Source organism: Scomber scombrus, chromosome 20 (assembly GCF_963691925.1).
Source record: "Scomber scombrus chromosome 20, fScoSco1.1, whole genome shotgun sequence".
NCBI lineage: Eukaryota > Metazoa > Chordata > Actinopteri > Scombriformes > Scombridae > Scomber > Scomber scombrus.
The window spans coordinates 19,092,151-19,113,787 of record NC_084989.1 but is presented as its reverse complement, the minus strand read 5'-3'; the positions used below and the strand labels follow the sequence as shown (position 1 = coordinate 19,113,787).

Sequence of the window (21,637 nt, the reverse complement as noted above, 5' to 3'; positions counted from 1 at the left end):
ATCCACAAAGAGCTTTATAACAGCAGATTTATTGGTTTAGTGCTTCCACACTCATAGAAGTAAGGAAGTATAATGTGACCTACTGACTAACTTGGTTTTCTAAACATTAGCAGGGCTGCCCTTGTTTTGCAGAGAATTTGTTTTATTTTCCTCCTGTATGTTTCACTTTGACCAGTTTGACTTTGTTGTTTGAGGTCACATATTGTCCTCAAGGCAGTGATTATGTGTTATGATGGCAACAATAGAAACATTTCTGACCTGACAGTTGTCACAGTCACAGTTAATTCCTCATATTTTGCTTTACAAAACTCACTTGTTCCTCGTGACCTGTTTCCACAGCGCGTGGGAGGCGGTATGCGCCCCTGGAAACAGATGTACGCCGTGTTGCGAGGCCACTACCTCTGTCTGTATAAAGACAAAAAGGAGGGGCAGGCTCATGCCAACTGTCAAGCAGTAGACGAGCCCCTGCCAATCAGCATCAAGGCCTGTCTGATTGACATCTCCTATAGCGACACGAAGCGAAAGAACGTGCTGCGGCTGACCACGTCAGACTGCGACTACCTGTTCCAGGCTGAGGACCGAGAGGACATGCTGGCCTGGATCAGAGTCATACAGGAGAGCAGCAACCTGGATGAGGAGGCAAGAATCACACATTCATTACTGTTGAGGCAGAAAATAGGCACAAGATATTTAGCCTCATGTATTTCAGTAATTGTTTGAAAAAATTATTTCACTCTGTCAGCTCAGCCTCAGGGACATCCTCTGTTATAGTGTAACATCACCTACTGTACAATAGGCTATTGTCCATTTCATTGACTGGTGCGTCCTCTTGACCTCCTCACATTTAAGTCATGGCCCACTTTGCTTGAGCAAGATGTTTTTTAGTTTCATGTTGAACCCTTTCCATTTTATTTCTGTCACAGTGCAGCACTTCTCTGATGACAAGTTGTTGGCAGCTGAAATACTAATATTTCCTAATTGTTTTGAATCCCCCTAATACCCCTAATACGACTACTGGCACTGCTAAATGTGTTATGTGATCATCTGCTGATTTCCAACAGCAGGACTTGAAGCTCCACAGTGTGACGTTCTTCTTTTTTACTTTTTGATAACATTTTCTGTGGAGGAAAATTACCCACTAAAGGAGTAGAACAGATTATAGCTTGTCTCATACATGAATTTAAGGGTGTTGATTGTGCAAATGATCAACCTACTCATGCATTCATAAAGTTAAAATGTGCACCATAGAGGTTTTGCTGAATCTGACCTGGAACACCTAACAGAAAAAGTAAGAAAAGTTTAGGATACGAGCACTAAAATGTTGCATTAGGTGCATTAAGTTTAGATTTAGTTCATTTGCTATTGATTAGCATTTTCCATTACTATTCACACTAAGACCTATCACAAATGTAACATTATTAAGCATATAATGAGAAAATATAGTCGGTGTATCAATATGAATATGCTTTCTAGACTGTGTCCTAGGCGGGTCTCCTACCACTCGTAATTGAATCCTGTGTTTCCTCTCTTTTTCATACTACGACATTCCAATGGTCTTACCTGTGTCACCTAATAGCAGCAGGTTATATAAAGATCCGTTATAGCCTGTGTGGTGGGGTGAGGGTAGCTGCTGCATCTTATATTTTAACCACCAATCTTTTGTGTCTTCTGTCCATTCTGCTCTGCTCCCCTTTCCTTCCTCCCCCCACTTTGTTTTCCTTTCTTTTTTTAGAACGCAGCCTTTACTAGCCATGACCTCATCAGCCGGAAGATCAAGGAGTACAACACCTTAATGAGGTAAGGGTGAAGCGGAGAAAGGAGGGGGGAAGGCCCTCACACTTTTAGACAACTTGACACAGTGCTGCAAAGAGGTTAGATCTGAGTGGATATCTTCCAGCTCTTCTTCAAGTTCATTTTCTGCTTACGTGTGTGTCTTTACCAGCCCAACGGGCAGCAAGACAGAGCCGTCGCCCAAACCATCACGGCAGTCGCTAAGCATCAGACACACGCTGCTGGGAGGTAAAGGAGAGACCAAAGCAGTGAGTCCACACTCGCCCAAACCGGAGCAGGAGAGAAAGAACATGCACAAAGGTAGGAAAGAGGAAAGAAATGTGTCTGATACAATTTTGCTACTTCAAAGCTCTTCAAAGTTGTCAGAGCATGAAGAATTGCATTACATCTTTCTTATTATTCTCATGGTATGTTGCACTCTGCACAGATGACACCAGCCCTCCCAAGGATAAAGGGACATGGAGGAAGGGCATCCCGGGGCTTATGAGGAAACCTTTCGAGAAGAAGCCGTCTCCTGGAGTCACGTTTGGAGTGAGACTGGATGACTGTCCTCCTGCACACAATAACAAGGTTTGTGCTGATTTGATTTGTAATTAAACACAAACAATATTAGGTAGATTTCTGCAGATAAAATATAAAATCCAGCAGGGTTTTATGTATGTTGCTGCTAATTTTTACTGCTATGAGACTGTTTTTTTATTTGCTCTGGATTTGGCCTTTGTTGTGTCCAAACATTGTGAGCTAAACATTTTTGTATTTCTGTGTTGTAGTTTGTGCCTCTGATTGTAGAGGTGTGTTGTAAGCTGGTGGAGGACAGAGGGCTGGAGTACACAGGCATCTACAGAGTCCCTGGAAACAACGCAGCGATCTCTAACATGCAGGAGGAGCTCAATAACAAGGGCATGAATGACATCGATATCCAGGATGATGTGAGTGGCCACTTAATCGATCCACTGTTGCTTGAATTAAACTCTGAGGTGGAGTTTCACATTCTCAGGTGTTGTCCTTTAATGTGTTTGGGATAAATGCAGCTGTGTGTGCAAGGCTAAATGATCTATAAAAGCCTGTTTATTTGTCATTTAGCAATCTTTAAACGTTTTTAATCCATATATCAGAGCTACAGCGCTCTTAGAAATGTGACAAAATGTTCTTGTGATCCCAAAATCGTCACACATGTTGAGTAGAAGTCCACATTTTTTGCACATTTTCTCATCATGCCCTAATATTATGTTTTGCAGAAATGGAGGGATCTCAATGTGATCAGCAGTTTACTGAAGTCCTTCTTCAGAAAGCTTCCAGAGCCATTGTTCACAAATGGTAAGTTGTTGTTACAAAGGTCCTGGACCCCATCTACTGGCCAAAAATGAGAACTACACCCTTGCAGCATGTTGCTTGCTTTACATCCAGCTTATGCTTTAAATTGTTCATTGTTACCTGCAGATAAGTACACAGAGTTCATAGAGGCCAACAGAATATATGATCCAGTGGAGAGACTGAAAGTGCTCAAGAGGCTGGTGAGTTTCTTTGCCGTTTCTTTTTCATGTTAATCCAACCTTCATGTCTACATTTGTAATATAATGTCTGTTTCTGTTCTATCTCCTTACAGCTTCATGAGTTACCTGATCATCATTATGAAACCCTCAAGTTTCTGTCAGCTCATCTTAAAACTGTCGCTGACAGCTCAGAGAAGAATAAGGTATGTGACGTAATGTTTTCTTTTTTATCAGACTTTGGTTTCGAGTATTTTGCAAATGCACAATTAAAACTTGTTTTCTTGTGTTTTAGATGGAACCAAGGAACCTGGCCATCGTGTTTGGTCCAACTCTGGTGCGCACCACAGAGGACAACATGACCCATATGGTGACTCACATGCCCGACCAGTACAAAATAGTAGAGACCCTCATTCAAAATGTGAGTAACAGATTTTTAAGTGTTCCCTTCATGGGTTTTCTTGAAAATTGAACTAATTTTTAACCATTAAAATACAAAACGTAATTTTTTTTTTGTTGCTGTTTTTCCAGTATGACTGGTTTTTCACTGAAGTTGGCAACGGAGATCCAGTGGTGGGTACAGGCATCACTGCCATAAAATTCTTTATATTTGGCTCTCTGCTGTCTTACATTTTACCTTAAAGATGCCCTCCAGACAGGCTTTAAGACATAAAAAATAAGTGTTCTTGGAATAAAGGCTTGTGTCTTAAATTATTTTATCCACAAAAAAGATTAATTACCTAGTTGAAAATCCTTCTTTTACCTCACAGAAAAATTCAGAATCTATGAAACAGAGAAAAAGGGAAGCAGAGAAACTTTCCACTTTCAACAGATGAATATAAAATCAGCCTTCTAGTGTCAGTGTCAGAAATGTAAGACCAAATTCTCTCAATGTGACTGCTGCTACGATGCACATCTACAAACAAACCTTTCAGAATACGACATGAAACGACACAGAGTACACTGGCCGGCATGACATTTTGTAATTGCAGTATTTTGAACAAAGTTATTGTATTTAAGCTATCTTTCAAAATGCAGTCTCAGTGACTCTTGATGTGTTAACGTTGTGCTCCTACAGACTATGTCCCATGAAGAGAGCGCGGTGGAGTCTCAGCCTCTTCCCAACATCGACCACCTGCTCACCAACATCGGTCGCACGGGAACATCGCAGGGTGAAGTATCAGGTAACACGCTGCCTTTGGCAGACCAGCTCTGTGGTGGGTTAACCTTTCTCTAACCTTTCTGCTGCTGAGCACTGTGGTCAAGGAAGGACTGATGTGTGTGTGTGTGTGTGTATGTATGTATGTATGTGTGTGTGTGTGTGTGTGTGTGTGTGTGTGTATGTATGTATGTATGTGTGTGTGTGTGTGTGTGTGTGTGTGTGTGTGTGTGTGTGTGTGTGTGTGAACTAGAAACAAATGTTGATGATAATGCTGCTTCTTCCCTAGGCTTCCCCTTTGCTTCTTTGGCTGTTGCCATCAGATAGAAATGTCTATGGCTAACCATGACTCCAAATGCCTGTGTGGGTTTCAGTGGGCAATTTATTTACATCCCTGAAACTTGAAGGGATGCAATAAATTGTGACGCTACTTCATTTGCTTAAGAGATCTACCCTCCCCCAGTATATGTTAATTACACTTGATAAACTTAGATGCCCTTTTCCTTTTTTAATCATCCCTCTGCCCTTTTTAATACCCCCTTTTTGATCAAACTCTCCCCCTTTATCCTGCCTACTGTTGCACTAATACGGCATGTTCTTTCCCACATCAGAAAATAGATGTTTTTAAAGTGAAAGGCGACCTCTGATTCCTCTGTCTCTAGTGAGGCTCTGTCGGGTGTCCTAAAGGCTTTCCCAGCATTCACACATACTGATCTTGACACAGGCCAGGTGGGAGGAGTCTATCACACCGTGATGTCACTGATGGACTCTATAATGTCCGTGATGGACAGCTGGAACTGTAGGAAGAAGGAGGATTGTTGCCCCCAGTGTAGCTGCCTAGTCTGCAGGAACCCGCAGTTCTTTTAAGCGCAAGAAATGCCAAAGAGAAAGAAAAAAAAAAAAGCAGTAAAACAAAGAAACCGTGACGAAAAAGGGAAGTGAAGCGGCTGCACGGTACTGTACGGTGTCCGGTGTTGTGGGTTTTCTATCAGAACATACCTTACACAGGCCGGTGCTACTGTCTGAAAGGCTCTCCGCTGTCTCTCCTCACTGTCTCGCAAGCTTGCCAACAGGAGAGATAGCAATGGTATGGTTTCTACGTCACCCGTCAGTGTGCACTTGCATATCGTGCCATCATCTGTATTGCAAGGGGTGTATAGGGGGGCTCGGCTATGTCACACAAACAGACAAGAACAAATTTTAGCTAGAAACGAAGGATGATAGAAGTAGATGTGATTTACAGAGCAGGTGAGGACTTACTATAGGTGTTTCTCTTTCTCATGTAGTGTCCTCTCTTTTCATATAGCTAGCCCCTCTGTGACTCCCCTGTCACTTCTCTTTTGTTTTTTTTGTTTTTTTTCCTCCATAGCCGTTTCTGTCATCACCGTGTCACTGTTGTCATGGCAGCTCATGTCACTACATATTGCAACGTTGCCACTGCTTCGTCAGTTCAGCTGAACGGCATCGTCCAATATAGAAAGAAATCTAGATTTTTCTCTATCTGTGAGGCTGGACATTTCACTTTTCTGGTGAAGATGGAAATTTCTTCAATCAGATGGTTCCTGATTTAAATAAAAAATGTTGCAGACAGTGTTATTTCAGATTACCACTGATTGTATGTTGGTATCTTTTGTAACATAAAAAAAACACTTCTTGATTAAAAAAGAACATCTGAGTGTCAAATGTTTAGTTTTGGTTAGAAAACTGAGTTATCATATTGACAGTTGACAAAAATTAAAACCAGCCAACTTCGCCTTTTTTGTTTTATATATAGATGTAACTGCATTTGTATTTCATTTATAAATTAGAAAATACTAAGCATTCGACACAGGGATCATGTCTACAAAGAAAAATATCCCAACCAACAAGTATTCTGTGTGTTTCCAAAGCTATTATTCCTCTGTGTCGTAGACATCTGTGTGCAAAAACTATGAAAAACATGTCAGTGAGCCACACAGCTGCACTGGGTTGACATGTTCCTTCACAAGAATATTACAAATATGGTTTGTTTCGAAACATTATTAGCTCCAAAGACTAATAATGTTCACATTTTCATTCTCTAGAGATTAGTTCTGTGTAAGACTTGCTGTGCTACATAACACAACCTCTGAAGGGTTTTCTTTCTGGCATTTTAGCCTTTATTGGATAGTGGACAGTTAGGAAACAAAGGGAGAGAAAGATTGGTATGACATTCAACAAAAGTATCTGGCTGGGATCGAGTCACGTTGACGGCCAATGAGGAGATCCAGTGTACTTTTTACAGTTTGTAAGTTCTTTGAGAAATTTAAGATGTAGTACAAAGTTAGGAGGTTTTGATATGTTGCAACACCGAAAACATGATTACTGTTATTAGTCTTTGGAGCCCAAAACACTTAGTGGTGAAGAAACATGTCAACCAGTGCAATAGTTTGGCTCACTGTTTTTAATCGTTTTTGGGCAACATCGGAGGTCTACGGCACAGAGGAATACAATATGTCAGGCTTTGGATACATACACAGTATTGTAAGAAAATCAGTTAATTGCTAGTCTGGCTCTTGTCATGACATTTGTTGACGATAAGAAAAATATTTATCCTTGTACTTAAACAAAGTTAGTCAGTTGCCGTTCTTGTTTTGCATGGCATACTACTCACTCTCTGCCGTTGCCGTTAAATGCATTTGTGTGTTCATTGCCAAAGTTGCACTCAGTATCACTCGGAAAGATTGGGAGTTGTTGATAACATCTTTTGTGTCAAATAGCTTTAAGAAATGACGTGGGTTTTTGCGACTACACAGGTTCTGTTTAGCCTGTCAATACATTTATTTTACTCAGATGTTTTGGTTGGTGTCAGGTTTGGGAAAGAACGCTCTCCATGCCTTGATGTAGATGTGGACCTGAGTGTAACATAGAGCTCATCTGTCCTTGTGTGCAGCATGGCCTGTTGTCTGTTCGTGTACTGTATGTGTGTGTGTCGCCAGTCTCGTCTGCTCTGTGTTTTCACAATCATCAACATGGTTCTCTTTTCCTTTTTTTCTCCCCAATCATTTTCCCGTGTTGCACTTCCTGTAGTAGATGTGTTCATGTGTGTGTCTTCTTTAAAATCATCTAACATGTTCTCCTGTTTTTCTCTTTTACCTACAGATTCACCGACTAGTGACTCAGCTAAGTCAAAGGTGAGTGTGCACACCAAGCGTCAACCCTCTCAGGGCCACTGGTAGTGTAGGATGACAGGAGGTAGGTGACCAGCAGGAAGCCTCCAATCGAGAACTTATCACAGCGCGTAGTTAAAAGGTTGTTTCACCCTAAATACACAATTTTAAAGAAAAATTGTTCATTAACCTCTAGTGGTATCTATACTGTAAACTTTCAGATAGTTACGGTTACATGTGCTAAGATTTTGAGATGTTTATTTCCACCCCAAAACAATGTTGGTGCATTGTAGTACTCACAGCACTGATAAAGTACATTTAAAAGAAATCAGCAGCATTATCTCCTTTCAGAAACAATGTCCCAGTAAAGCCCTTTATACACTTTGAGATTTTAGGCTTTACTAGATGAAATTTTTAGCATTCAAACCAAAACAGTGATCGCCCAAATATAAGCTGTGTGTCAGATATTGAGTAGCAAATTCTCATGATGTCATTGCTACGACAAACCTTATCCTCATCAAAATCAGATCAAAACAGTGTTTATTGAAATTGAAATTACTGTTCATTGAAGAAAAAACCCTCTAAAAACTATTGATAGTGTGTTCTGTGGGTTATTCCCACTAACAGGTACATTATTTCTAGTAACAGATTATTGTGTTTGATTGTAATTAAGATTCATTTTTCATTGCTGTGAATGCTACAAACAAACATCCATTCACACACATTTTTTTAGGGTGGAAGCAGATATCTCCTAAACAAATAAAACTATCTGCATGGCTACAAAGCACTCGAGTTTAAGTGAGACAATCTGTTTGTGATGTGGGTGAACTGAGGTTATGCTGTGAACAGTCTACAAAATAAAACCTACTGTACATCCATTGAGCCGCAGCCTTTCATGTCAAAGGTCACTAATGCCTTTAAAACTCTGAAAAATCTGTCACAGAAGTGCTGCTTTGTGACACATTAAACTAAATACTTGTGGCTGAGAAGCTCAGGATTATACAGTTGTTTGTGATGAGATGTAGGGATAAATAAACCTGAATGTGTCAGTAGCAAAAGCAGGTGCCTTCACATCACTGCACTGCTGCTGTCTGGCTGCTTTTTTTTTTATTTAGAGCTCAGGCTCCTGCAGGGATTCATCAGTTCATGCTGTGCTACTGCTTCTCGCTTCTGCTTTAAGGCTGGCATGGATTCAATAATGTGCTCCCTGTTAATGACACACCTCTTAATGTTCCTCTCTCTGTCCACTTTTCTGGTTTGTGGTGCTTCTCGGGAGCAGGTTGAGTACAGACTTAAGTTTTCAGAAAGCAGTGAAGGGTTCTTTTTTTCTCTGATGTGCTATTTGTGACTCTCAGCTTCATAAATCCTCATTTTGGTACTTTTTGTATATCTCAATCTCCCTCTCTGCAGGGTTCCTGGGGCTCAGGGAAGGACCAGTGCAGTCGAGAGCTCCTGGTCTCCTCAATCTTTGCTGCAGCCAGCCGCAAAAGAAAGAAGTCAAAGGAGAAGCCGCAGCCTAGCAGCTCAGATGATGATCTGGATTCAGTTTTCTCCAAGAAGGAAATCCCTGGCCAGAAGCCGAACCATCACAGCCTGCAGACCGAGGCGCAGAGCGAGACTCGCCCTAGCCCCAACACAAAACCCAACCCGAAGCAGCAAGTACGAGTAGAGGAGAGGAAAGAGAATGGAAGGACTGTTGAGCTGACTCCTAAAGCCAAGAGAGATCATAGGAACTCCTCATTCCTGAAGGAGAAAACTCCGCCTAAACACCCCTCACCTTCCCCCTCCCCATCCCCCAAAATCTCTTGCTCTCCCAACATCAAATACCAAAAAGCAACAGGGGGGAAGTCCTCCATATCGGATCCCCCGTCCCAGCTGGATGAAAACACCTCAGACCTCGGGACCATGAGCTCCGGAGCATCAGTGCAGAGGTCACGGCCGAAAAAGTGGACAGGAGGAGTTTCCCCTGACCTGCCAGCAGGAGCATGCTTGGGACCGGGAGCAGCTGCGGGGGCGTCGGCCGGTGCGGAGGTGAGCTCTATCACCTCCGACTACTCCACCACTTCTTCCATCACCTTCTTGACCGGAGCGGAGTCGAACGTGCTCAGCCCAGAGCTGCAGGGTGGGGAGGAGGCAGACGACGAACGCAGCGAGCTCATCAGTGAGGGACGACCCATGGAGACGGACAGCGAGAGCGACTTCCCGGTTTTTGCCCCGGGAGGTGGCAGCAGCCAGTCCACACCCTGCCCAGACCAGAGTCAGGAAAAAAGTGAAGCAAAGAGTGGGGCAGCTGAGGCGAGCACCACACCCAAACTGGAAGCAAGGCGCCTTTTTCCCTCGCACAGAATGATCGAGTGCGACACCCTCTCCAGACGGTGGTCCCTAAGACAGAAAACCGACAGCGAATCATCGGTGGAAGGTGGTCTTGCGAGTGGGGAGCGTACTGAGGGTAGGGCGGAGTCTTCCACCCGACTGTCTCGAGTCCTGGAGGTGATGAAGAAGGGGCGGTCCACAAGCAGCCTCAGCTCATCTTCACGCAGCGAGTCGGAGCGTACTGAACCAGCCTGGCACCTTAAGATCACTGAGCGGCTCAAGTTCAGGTTACGCACATCTGCCGACGACATGTTCACCCAGAAGAGCCGAACCCCTGACGCTCGAGGCAAGAAGAAGAACATCCGGCGGAGGCACACCATGGGCGGGCAGAGGGATTTCGCAGAGCTGGCGGTCATCAACGACTGGAGAGAGCAAGGAGGAGTGGACCAGGCGGCCGAACTGTCGGCTCTGGACCGACTCAAGCCCAGATGCTCCTCTCAAGACTTCTCCATCCGGGACTGGATCAGCAGAGAGCGGTGCAAGGGCGGAGGATCGGAGCCCAGCGTCGAAGTCGCTCCCAAAGCCGTACCAGAGGACGACCACACAGAAGCCCAGAACGTACCTCCCGAAAGAGAAAGACCCCCTCCCTCTGCCTCTCCGGGCGCTCAGCCGGTAACAGGGGAGCACGTTAATGGTAGCGGGCTGCAAAGCAAAAGCAAAGCCTCCATCGGGGCGGACGCGCACCCACACAAACTCTCTGGAACACAAGTTGTCCGCTCACGGTTCTACCAGTATCTGTGAAACGGCAAGAGCGGTCTTGTCTTGCATGTCTGCGAGGGCTTGGGTGGGGGGAATAAACATGAGAATGAATGCGTAATTGTACGAATGTGGGTATTTTAGCGAAGGTTACTGCACAATATTTTTTCTACAAAGTATACTTTATGTATCTACTGTACATACTGTGTATAGGCTCACTCGATTGTTACTGGAATAATGCTGAAGAGATGTTTTATGTAATTCCACTGACTTGTCGGCCGTACTGGAACAGACACGGAAAGAACAACGGGACTTCCTCCTAATGCAAGAATGTGACTTTGCTGTTGATATGTGACGATGTTAATAGGACAGACATGAACTCTGTGGAATGTTTTACAGCACTAATAAATTGACTATTACTGAAGAATCCGTTAGCGACTCTGCAGGAGGAAGCTTTTGTTTTTTTAAAGGAATCATTCAGTTCTTCCTATTATAAGCGGTATGAAGAATGTATAACTCTTTCGTATTTGGACTAACATTAGTTGACAGTTTCGTCATTTTCAAAACAATATGTATGTGTTTTATTTTGTTTTTTTGCCTGTACTTGAAGTATGTTGATATAATCGAGGGCTGCTTTCTGAGCTGCGTGCTGTGGAAAGTTTGTGTTGTTTTTTTTGTTTTTTTTTCACAGCACAGTCACAACAGCCAGATATTAGCTTGAGGGACTGGAGGATTATTATAGTTTTATCAAATAAAGACTGAAAAACATAATGAAATGCTGATACTATAGTATGTAATGCTTGGTACAGTAGTTTTTATTTCCAAACTGTGTCCAGTTATAGTCCAAAAAAAGTAAGTTTTTACATATGTGTGAATTGTTTTTATCACAAAATAGAAAAAAAGTGCCTCTTTTTTTTCTTTTTTTAAACTGTTTTTACCAACAGTTGTCAAGATAAGAAGGAAATAAAAAATAAAAAAAATACATTTTTCAAAGATCATAATCTCACAGGCATTCCAGAGATTTCCCTTTGTTTTGGGGTCCTTTCTGTTTTATTTTTTAGTTTCTCACCGCGACATCAGAGCATTGAAATGTACATCAGTGTCTTTTTCATTGTAGTTTTACGTCATTTTTACCCTCCCCATCTGTATTTTACAAGTGCAGTAAACTGCATGGGCGCTTAAAACCTGGGAGACAAAAAAAACTTGTCTTTGAAACTGCACGAGACAATGTTTTCTGAACAGTCAACATCTCGCCTGTGTACAGCAGAACATGGGTGCAATGCCCTCCCTCAACAAACACTGGAAATAAATAATCTTTATTAGATGGTCGTGTCTGTTTGGTCTCATTGTTTTATATTACTAATCACAGCTGAGAAGAATAATAGACATCAAAATGATTTATTCCTAATTTATGCCAAAATGAAGAAGTATTAATGACATATTCTCCCTTTCACTAATAAGGAGCCACAAAGTAAGTTACTTGCTACATTAACCTGAATTAAAATGCAAGTAAAGTGTTGGCTCTCTGAAAGTTGACAGCTGTTTGTGATGTCAAATATAAAATGATATAACTTTAATTTACCACAACATACATATCGTTACTTTTAATTGAGCATTTTTTTACATTGTAGTATTGCTGCTTTTACTGGAGTATTAATTAACAAATGAATACATCAGTCAAGGTCTTGCTGTATTCTTTCCTGGTGATTTTAATAATACGCTGAGCTAGTAGACAACCTTAGATGGCAGCAGGTTAAACATCTAGGACAGTGTGGGTTACAGCTTCTCACAAAAATTTACAGTATTACAAGTATATAAAATAACCCTTTTCTGTTACACATTAAACCTTAAATACTACAAATTTCACCAATTTTTGTTTACATTTAAGAAGAGCAAAATGACCACAAACATCACCTGTTTAGTCTGAATTTTACAACTGTTCCTAAATTGACCCAGAAAATGCAAAAACTAAAATATTTAAACATTTTGTGGAGAGTGTTCTGGGTTAAGTTGGACCTGTATTTATCCCAAACTGTTAAAATTCAGTTTTCCTGTTTTAGGTAACATAAGACCATAATGTGAAACTTTTAGTGTTAAACTCTGAATGTTTCGGCTAATTTTGAGATGATACATATAACCTGTGTGCTCTATGAGACCATACGAGCCAGATGAGTTAAAGTGGCTCCCAAACATGCAGCATACTGACATAACATATCTAAAAACATTATTATTGTCATTATTTTAATTAACTATTATTATTATTTGTATGTCCATGTGAAAGCAATTCATATACAAATATTTAAATTATTTAAGTCACAAATTACAATGGGTAATAGTTGGGTAAGTTGGGAATGTGCTCATGATGACAATTTGGCTAATGAGCTGCCTCGTGCTGCCAGAGTGACGTAACATGAACGAGCTCCCAGCCTTTATTTTGACGGGTGAGCTCAAGACTCAGAGCCAGATTCTTTTCTACAGCTGCAGGAGTGAAGACCTGCTTCAGCTGACATCTTCACACACCTGAGGTAGGTTTTTTTTTTTGTCTTAATATTGATGGGAATTAGACTGAATTACATAATTTGGGGGTAAATGTTTTGGTTTATGTTTTATTGCAATATTAATATATATTGTTTTTTATTATATTATGCAGTTTTTTAAGGGGGACATACATGTTGGGTTTATGTTCTGTGTTCCTAAATTTGTATTTTTATAATAATAAAAAATAATATAAAATTGTAACTGAACAGCTTTTTCTTCGTCAAAATGCTGAAATCAAATGACAAATAAATCTACTGTATGAAGGCTGATGTGTTTAAAGAAGTAGTCTAATGGTATGTGAGTCCAGGTGCAGTAGCTTATGTAAAACCTGCAGAACAGGTGTGACGACATGTGATTTACACAAGACAAAAAGAGGATGACTGCATGCCCACTGAAAGAAAGATTCTCCTGTCACGTTTTTCCACGATTATCTTGTTTTGTGAAAACCATTTACGCCCAGTCAACCTCTTTACATCTGTCTGCATGACAATAGAAGTTAAAATGTAAATGCTTTCAGGTATGTATAGGAACGCCTCAACCCCTATCGTGGATTTAAGTTAGATAAGAATGATGTGGGCTTTAAGGTTTAACCCTCCAAAGTGAACAAAAACACACTCCACAATCAGGCCTTTGGAAAATGTAATAAAACACCTAAAAATATCAATAACTCTACCCATGTAAATGTGCAATTATTAATTTGGTTCCTGCACACGAATAAAAATCAAACTTAAACTCAAAAATCTCAAAGTTTACTTTACAAAATGAAAAATTACTTTCTAGGGAAAATCTTCACAATACATAACATTTGACAAGAATCCTCACAATCCTCTGAAATCATAAACAAAATGTATAAACAAATAAAAATCCTCTGCTTGGAATAATCAACTGTATTTGATACAATTGGAACGATGTTTCCCCACAAAAAGGTCCAACAGCTTCGTGAAAAGTGAAGAAATAAAAGGTTACATTAGTGGAGTAATTATATGTTTAAACTTTAATTACTCGACACAATATATCTCCTAAATTAATGAAAAGTCCATTCTCAGTGTTTGTGCACTGAAGGCTTCAAGTTTCCACATTACACTTTATACTTAACCCTTACATACTATTAAAGGTCAAATTTGATCCATTCTTACATTTAAGAGCTGTAAAAACACCCTATACACATTTCTTTTACCCATACTTGTGCTAATGTGGCCCACAGTATACAGAAATGGACATAAAATCCATCTTTTTTTTCTTTTTCTTTTTTGTGTGCAGCTGATACACATTTTTGTATTATACAAATGTACAAAATTCAACAAACACCATTGTTGTATTCATCGTATTCTATAAAATGTTCTCCTGGACCATAAAATAGTTATTGTGAATGTCCTTTTTCATAAATGAATAGAATACACTTCATTAAGGATTAATCAAACATTTACTAATGACTGACAGGGAATTTATGAATGTGAATTGGTGTAGAGGCTAATTATGAGTCAGAATATGAACAATATGTAAGGGTTAACCACGATTGGCTGCAAACTAGTTGTGATGTCAGAAATCATGCTCGTAGGTACACATAGATCATGGATTTAAGGTCAGCACACTTTTCACTTTCAGCAGATAAATGCGAAAACAGCCTTGTTGTGTCAAACATAAATCACTCTGCACAGTGAAGCTCAAACATCCAACTGAAGGAACAAGAAGAAAAACATATTTCTGAGTAGAGGGGAACTTTAAATCAGCAATTTTACTTGCCACACTCAACTATTTACATCTAACTTTACTTAAAATCTAAATTATTTTCATTTTACTCCCTTACTTCTGACACTGCAATTACACAGTAAAGGATTTAAGATTGTGCCATTGACTAATTTGCCTCACAGGTTCAACCTTATAATTTCTGTCATTTTCAGTTTCTATAATCCGCCCTCCACTCCAGAAGGAAAGATGTCTGCCGTATACGTCCTCTTCCTGCTGCTCCCTCTGGTCTCAGCGCAGACCTATCACTGGGGTCCCTGTCCCACTCCGAAGGTGCAGCCCGGCTTCAACCTTCAGCAGGTAACACATAAACAAACACTACACAATTCAAGCATAATGTCACCTCTTTCAGGGGCGGATTTAGTGATTCAGGGGCCCCAGTCAGTGGTAGAAGAAGTAGTCTACTATTAATTGTATTTTATATAATGCTGGACACTTTAATGACTAGTAATGCCCCATATCTTAAATTCTGAATCTATAACATAACCAGTAACATTTAAGTTTCATATAAATGTACTAGTACAATGTTTTCCTATGAAGTGAGTATACCGTTTTTTTAAAAAGTGTTTTGGGGGCTATATTAAATCAACCATTTAGTTGGGGCCCCAGGCAGTTGCATAGCATGTCGGCCCCTGACCTTTTCGCATGATTTCCCCTTTCTGCCAACAGTACCTGGGCAGGTGGTATGAGATTGAGAAGCTCCCTGCTTCCTTTGAGAGGGGAAAGTGCATCGAGGCGAACTACGCCGTTAGGGGTGATGGTACCATCAACGTGTTGAACATTCAGTTGTAGTGAGTATTGAGTTGTTTTTTTTATTGATTTATTAATTGTTTTAATTTAATTCAGCGTATCTTGCTATCTTTTTGTGAGAGCTTCTTTGTCTTGTCTAGTTCAAGCTTTCATGTCGAGAGTTAGGTTAGAAGATTGATGACACTGGAGGGTATATATGAAACTGGCACCAGCAACTAGTTAGCTTAGCTTAGAAATAATAGCTAGTCTGGCTCTGACCGCAGGTAACAAAATCTAAAAGATGGTAAAAAAAAACCGTATCAAGTTTGTTGTCAAGTTTTTTTCTTTTTTTAATTATGAATTTTTTTGGACTCTGCCAGGAGTAAAAACATTCATGTGTTCTGGGTGAAGACAGACAATTGATTTGGTCCTTCTGGTTGCAGTTGAGTTGTATGGACTCTGTACCTCTGCTGATTTGGTTGTAGCAGTTCAGTTAAGGGTGTTTAAAATTGTTATTCATTGTCTGTCCTCCTCTGTGTCTCCCAGTAAAGACAAGCTAAGGAAGGCAGAAGGGACGGCAGTGATTCGTGATCCAAGAGAACCAGCTAAACTGGGCGTCAGCTTCTCCTATTGTAAGTCTTTGCCCTTTTTGACTGTTGTCTCCTTCGACTGCCTCACTTCTGTTCTTGTTCTTAATTTTCCCTTAAAGTCTTCTTGTGCTTATGATTATTATTGTTCAAATTAGTTGGCTTCAAGCATTTAGCACCAATAATTATTGTCGAAAATGTTGAATTGAGACAGAAAACTGGACAGAAAAGCAACATGAACTTTCTTTGCATTGGACATAGCTGAAGTAATTCAAGGGGACACATACCTCGTGAATGATGATAACGGCTGACACATGATGCAGCAGCCTCACTGCATTTGTAATGTGTATAACAATAAGTCTGTGTGTCTGTGAAAGCCTTGAATCATCATTATTATTTCTTCTGGTCTTCGAATGTCTCAGCAGAAGTTTTAGTCCTCCAAGATTGTCTTCAGCTGTGAAAGGCAGCAGCAATGATGAGTACAAGACAAACAGCAAAAACCAGAAATACATGTCCCTAAAATAAATCACAGCATCAGAGTGAAAACATGAGTGGAATGTATTTACATCAACTTGAGATTTCTTATAAGCAACCCAGTAGCTGCTTGTCTAGAGAAAATAAGTAAGATAAACAACAAATAAAACCAATGACACATATTCAGTCCTAAAATAGCCTTAAAAACATTGACAGTATGTACAGTATAAACAGTTGAAGAATAATGCTTTTACATTTCCATTCAGAAGTCAAAGAACATGGAAACAGACTCATAACCCTACTTTAATGTTTGATACAGTTTTTTTGGACTTTTTGGTACTTTGGATTACTATACTATACTATACTACTTTGGCATAGTTCTTTATTACACTTAATGTAGAATATTTGAAATCAATGAGTGGATCATTACAAAATCAAGGAGCATTTTGACTGTTTTACCTGAAAACAATTAGATTAAGATTAAGTTAGACAATTTAGTGTGATCTGTCATATTTTATTAATCATAAGGTAGTCTTTATGCAAGTCTAATTTTCCTTTTTCTTTCTTTATAATACCTCTGTTTCTGTGTCTGTAGTGTACTACTGTGATGTTTTGATGTATTTACAACTCTGCTTTAGAAAAAGGATTTACAGTAAAATATTTTAATTTATTTTCCAGTTACTCCCTACAGCCCATACTGGGTTCTGACCACCGACTACACCAGCATGGCCGTTGTGTATTCCTGCACTGACATCCTCAGCATATTCCACATTGACTATGCCTGGATCCTCAGCCGCTCACGCTTTCTGCCTACACAGAGTGTGCTGTACGCCAAAGAGCTGATGAAGAGCGAAGGAATCGACCTGTGTAAGATGAAAGCCACGGTTCAGACAGGCTGTAAGGATAACTAGGGGATTATGGAGACTCTCAGCCACTGGCCACAGCAGAGGTGACAGGGCTGAGCAGTTGATTGTGCAGTTTTATTGGGTTTTTATCCTGATATTGGTACAAGAAGATGCAGAGTTGGGTCAGGAACTTGCAGAAATTTCTCACATTCATTTTTTAAAATATATCTATTAGAAGGTTTAATTTTTTGATTTTTACAGATGATAAAAGATAAATCATGTGAAGGGAAACTCATCATATTAATAAAATCAACACACTGAATATTTGATTATTTGGTATAAAAATGTGTTTGTAACTCATTTTGTGTTAAATCAATACTGCAATTACATTAATAACCAAATCTCAGTATAATTTGCTTTAAATTTTTACAGTATGATCTAATTATCATCTGTATGTTGTAACTCTTTCTCATATCTCTGACAGGTTAATATTCACAAAAACAAGCTCAGTCTTTGTTTTGATGTATTTTTTTAATGTTATCTGCAGTAGCTGATCTATACTTTAAATGGAGGGGGGTCAACACAAGGGCTCAATTAAGGTTTCTCATTGTTGTAATATAATAATACATATTACAATTACAGTATGTAATATTTTCTTTTTTTCATATTGTTATACCACACTTTATCTTGCATTAAACGTCATATTCTTGGTGATTGAAAAAAACATGGAGGTGTGTTTTTCAGTATGTAAATTAAAGCTTTTTTCATAAGCAGATCTGATGGTTTATATGTTTTTATTTGATGAACTATGAGAACACATGGAGTCTCTGTAAAATGAGTTTCAGCCATAGTATTTTAATTGTTAATGTATGTGAAATCTCCTCTGATAACAAACAAGATGATCAGTATTTGTTTGCTTAAGCTTTTACACTCAACTTAAGCTTCACGATAAATACATATGTCACAAATCAAACCTTTTAACACTTAAACTACCGGAATTCCAAAACTACTAGAACCACCACAGAGGGTCATTTTGACCCTTCATGTATTAGGCTAGAGAACGTCATTTTCTTTACACTTGAAGCCTCTGAATTAAGCTTTATGTGTCTGTCATAATATTCTATGACGTCACCTCCCGCCCCCTCTCACCTCACACACACACACACACACACACACACACACACACACACACACACACACACACACACACACACACACACACACACACACACACACACACACACACACACACACACACACACACACACAAACACACACACACACACACACACACTCCTGTGAATATATTGACACACCGGGTTAGGGTTAGTAGAGACCTATACTAGTGTAAGAACCGAAATATATATATTTTTTATTTATTTATTGTGATTAGAACATATAAATATAGGCCTATTTGGTGGGGCTATTATATTGCTCTTAGATCGGTAGGTGCGTGCCTCACTGATGCAGCAAGCAGGAGGAAAACGTTTTTTTAAGAAGTGAAAATGTGATAGTTACTGTAGAGTAGACTGGTTTATGTTGGCTGACAGTCTCTTGGTGGAGGTTATTTGTATATTTTCTAAATATTTAGATTTACACTCAATGACTAATTTAGGTTTAACACTTTTGACATTTAGATTTAGATTAGTTTTTTACACATTATGTAAAATGTTTTAAATTACTCTCTGCCTCAAATGAAATAAAAATGAGCTTAATGATCCTTTATTGAGCCTTAAGGAGAGAAAAAGAAGATAGAAGGAAATGTGTAGTTTAAGTCACTGAAAGAATTACATCTATGTGCAACGTCTTTTATCTCAGACATTTAAAAAATTACTTTTTACCATCTGAAAATTAAGTTCTGATTTAAGGAAGGACTTTCCTGTATTGATACAGTATAAACTGGGCAAGGCTTGGCTGAGCTTGGCTGTGTATATGCATGTATGTGTGTGTGTGTGTGTGTGTGTGTGTGTGTGTGTGTGTGTGTGTATGTGTGTGTGTGTGTGTGTGTGTGTGTGTGTGTGTGTGTGTGTGCTGGAGGTCCACTGGCTCTTCCTCCACTGAGCCCCACACACCACAGACCACAGTGAACCAGCAGATGAACAGAAGCATCTCTGCACGACATCACAAACCATTTACAGGTAAATAAGATTGCACATTTCAGTTATCTTCATATAATTTTACTCTCACAAATGTATAGTTAGTTACAAAGAAAGTCATTTTTTAAGAGTTAGAAACAATTATATTGCATAAACCTGGAGACTGTACGATTATCGGAACTACAATCTAGAGTTTATGAGTATTTTTGTGTGTTTAGGAGGGCAAGATGAAGTGTTTGGTCTGGCTCAGTATTCTCCTTTGCCTCTTTGCTTGTCATCGCAATGGTGAGTTTTTCTTTTTTGTTTAAATCAGTAAATCATATTTTAGTTTTAGTTTGTCTTGATTGGAACAGCTGATGCGTCTTAACAGATGTTTAGTTTGTTTGTATAGTATAAACATGTACTGGTTAAGTAATAGAACCCAGTTTTATATGTGCATATACAGGAGCTTATCAAAATAGCTGTGAATCATGTCTGATTCTCAAAGATGGGACAGTGCTGCATTTGTTTTTGGCCACTGCATGTGTACAAAGGGGACTCTGTCCGATGATGAATTCCTTCTGCTTCGGACTGTGTGTGTGTGTGTGTGTGTGTGTGTGTGTGTGTGTGAGTGTGTGTGTGTGCGCTTTATGAATGGTCAGCAATAATATTTTGAGCAGTGAGCAGGTATCCTGGCAGAAAGCTCAGTTTTCCGGACCTGAATCCCGTCTTTGTACACAGGAGGCCTTGGAATGCTTGGGAATGCTAATTTTTTTTCTCTCTCTCTTCCTCTCTCCGTTCCTCCTCCTCCACCTCACAGAGGCCAGAGTCATCCCTGAGGGAGGTACAGTATATAAATGAACACATCTCCTTTTAGACACCTTCATATTTTGAAAGAAAACCAAAGACGCTTCACATATAGTGTTTTGTACTGTTGTACTATTTAATTTTTAACCACTCCTTAGTCATTCTACCCTTAAGGCAGAACAACCTTTCATTAGAAAAACAGCCTTAAAACATTAAAAAATGGATTAGCTGAGTCTTTAATTTCTGCTACACGTAAAAAAAAAAAAAAAAAGTGCTTTAATCATACTGGGCACATACAGAAAAGGATCTTAATCAGCAGTGAGTACATGCATAATGTAATCAAATGAAAGTTCAAAGTAACTGTGCTGCTTTTTCAACTTGTTTATGGATATTACAATACAGTCAAAATTGTTCCCAAAGATAATTTCAAGGGCATTATTTTGCTATTAGACATTATAATATTATCAAAAATTCAAGCACTGCATATTTTTTTAATTTTCTCATCAGTGTGTTTAATTTTAACAATATAGATAAAGGTTGTTGTCTGAGCCGTAAGCCGATAGTTACAGACACAGATACTTTAACAAAGGTTTCAGTAGAGTTGTATGTACTGCAGTCACAGTACATGTTGTGTTTTTAGCTGCACGAGTGACTCTAAGTGGAAAAACCTGCTTCTAGTCTCTTTTCTCCTATATGCTGCAAGTTCACACCCTTTCACTGAAGGTTATGTAAAGGCAGTATGGGAAATATTCAACAGGCTGACTAACATGAAGCAGCACATGCAGATTTAGAGAAAATAAGTGCATCAAAAATTGTAACACATCATTAAATCATGCACGGAATGTAGTGAAGCTCACACTCTGATGATAGGTTATACTAATACAGTGTGCTAGTGTTTCAATGCGGATTTAACCTTCCCTTCCCTTCACTGCTGTGTATTTAGTGCCATATGATGAACCACCAGCTGTTCCCTACTGGCCCTACTCCACCTCTGACTTCTGGAACTACATTGAATACTTCAAATCCATCGGTGCCTACAACCACATCAACGAGATGGCCCGGGCCTTCTTCGCCCACCAGCACCTCGGAGACACCCTGGGATACGAGACCAACATGGGGCATGAACACTAAAGGGGAGTTGAAGGAGCCAGTAGAGGGAGGAAAAGGGCTGAGGGAGAGATATTCAAGTAAATAAATGT

The 21,637-nt window shown here is 39.6% G+C and overlaps 3 protein-coding genes across 3 annotated transcripts in view; all 3 read left to right on the top strand.

Moving 5' to 3' along the window:
- Window positions 1-11,936, top strand: part of LOC134001958 (rho GTPase-activating protein 21-like) — a 46,809-nt gene extending 34,873 nt beyond the window's left edge. Inside the window, exons 12-24 of the mRNA XM_062441167.1 lie at window positions 340-639; window positions 1,733-1,797; window positions 1,943-2,091; window positions 2,219-2,361; window positions 2,562-2,720; window positions 3,030-3,108; window positions 3,232-3,305; window positions 3,398-3,487; window positions 3,577-3,702; window positions 3,813-3,854; window positions 4,360-4,465; window positions 7,561-7,592; window positions 8,979-11,936. Of these exons, the coding sequence (XP_062297151.1) occupies window positions 340-639; window positions 1,733-1,797; window positions 1,943-2,091; window positions 2,219-2,361; window positions 2,562-2,720; window positions 3,030-3,108; window positions 3,232-3,305; window positions 3,398-3,487; window positions 3,577-3,702; window positions 3,813-3,854; window positions 4,360-4,465; window positions 7,561-7,592; window positions 8,979-10,682 (3,069 nt within the window). The 3' untranslated portion in view covers window positions 10,683-11,936. The remainder of the gene's footprint in view (window positions 1-339; window positions 640-1,732; window positions 1,798-1,942; window positions 2,092-2,218; window positions 2,362-2,561; window positions 2,721-3,029; window positions 3,109-3,231; window positions 3,306-3,397; window positions 3,488-3,576; window positions 3,703-3,812; window positions 3,855-4,359; window positions 4,466-7,560; window positions 7,593-8,978) is intronic.
- Window positions 11,937-15,110: 3,174 nt separating this feature from the next.
- apodb (apolipoprotein Db) lies at window positions 15,111-17,622 on the top strand. The gene is made up of 4 exons (XM_062441789.1): window positions 15,111-15,221; window positions 15,591-15,712; window positions 16,197-16,282; window positions 17,390-17,622. Exons 1-4 carry the CDS (start codon window positions 15,111-15,113, stop codon window positions 17,620-17,622), a joined length of 552 nt encoding a protein of 183 aa, XP_062297773.1.
- Window positions 17,623-19,879: 2,257 nt separating this feature from the next.
- Window positions 19,880-21,576, top strand: otos (otospiralin). The gene is made up of 3 exons (XM_062441903.1): window positions 19,880-19,937; window positions 20,452-20,475; window positions 21,382-21,576. Exons 1-3 carry the CDS (start codon window positions 19,880-19,882, stop codon window positions 21,567-21,569), a joined length of 270 nt encoding a protein of 89 aa, XP_062297887.1. The 3' UTR covers window positions 21,570-21,576.
- The last annotated feature ends 61 nt before the right edge of the window (window positions 21,577-21,637 follow it).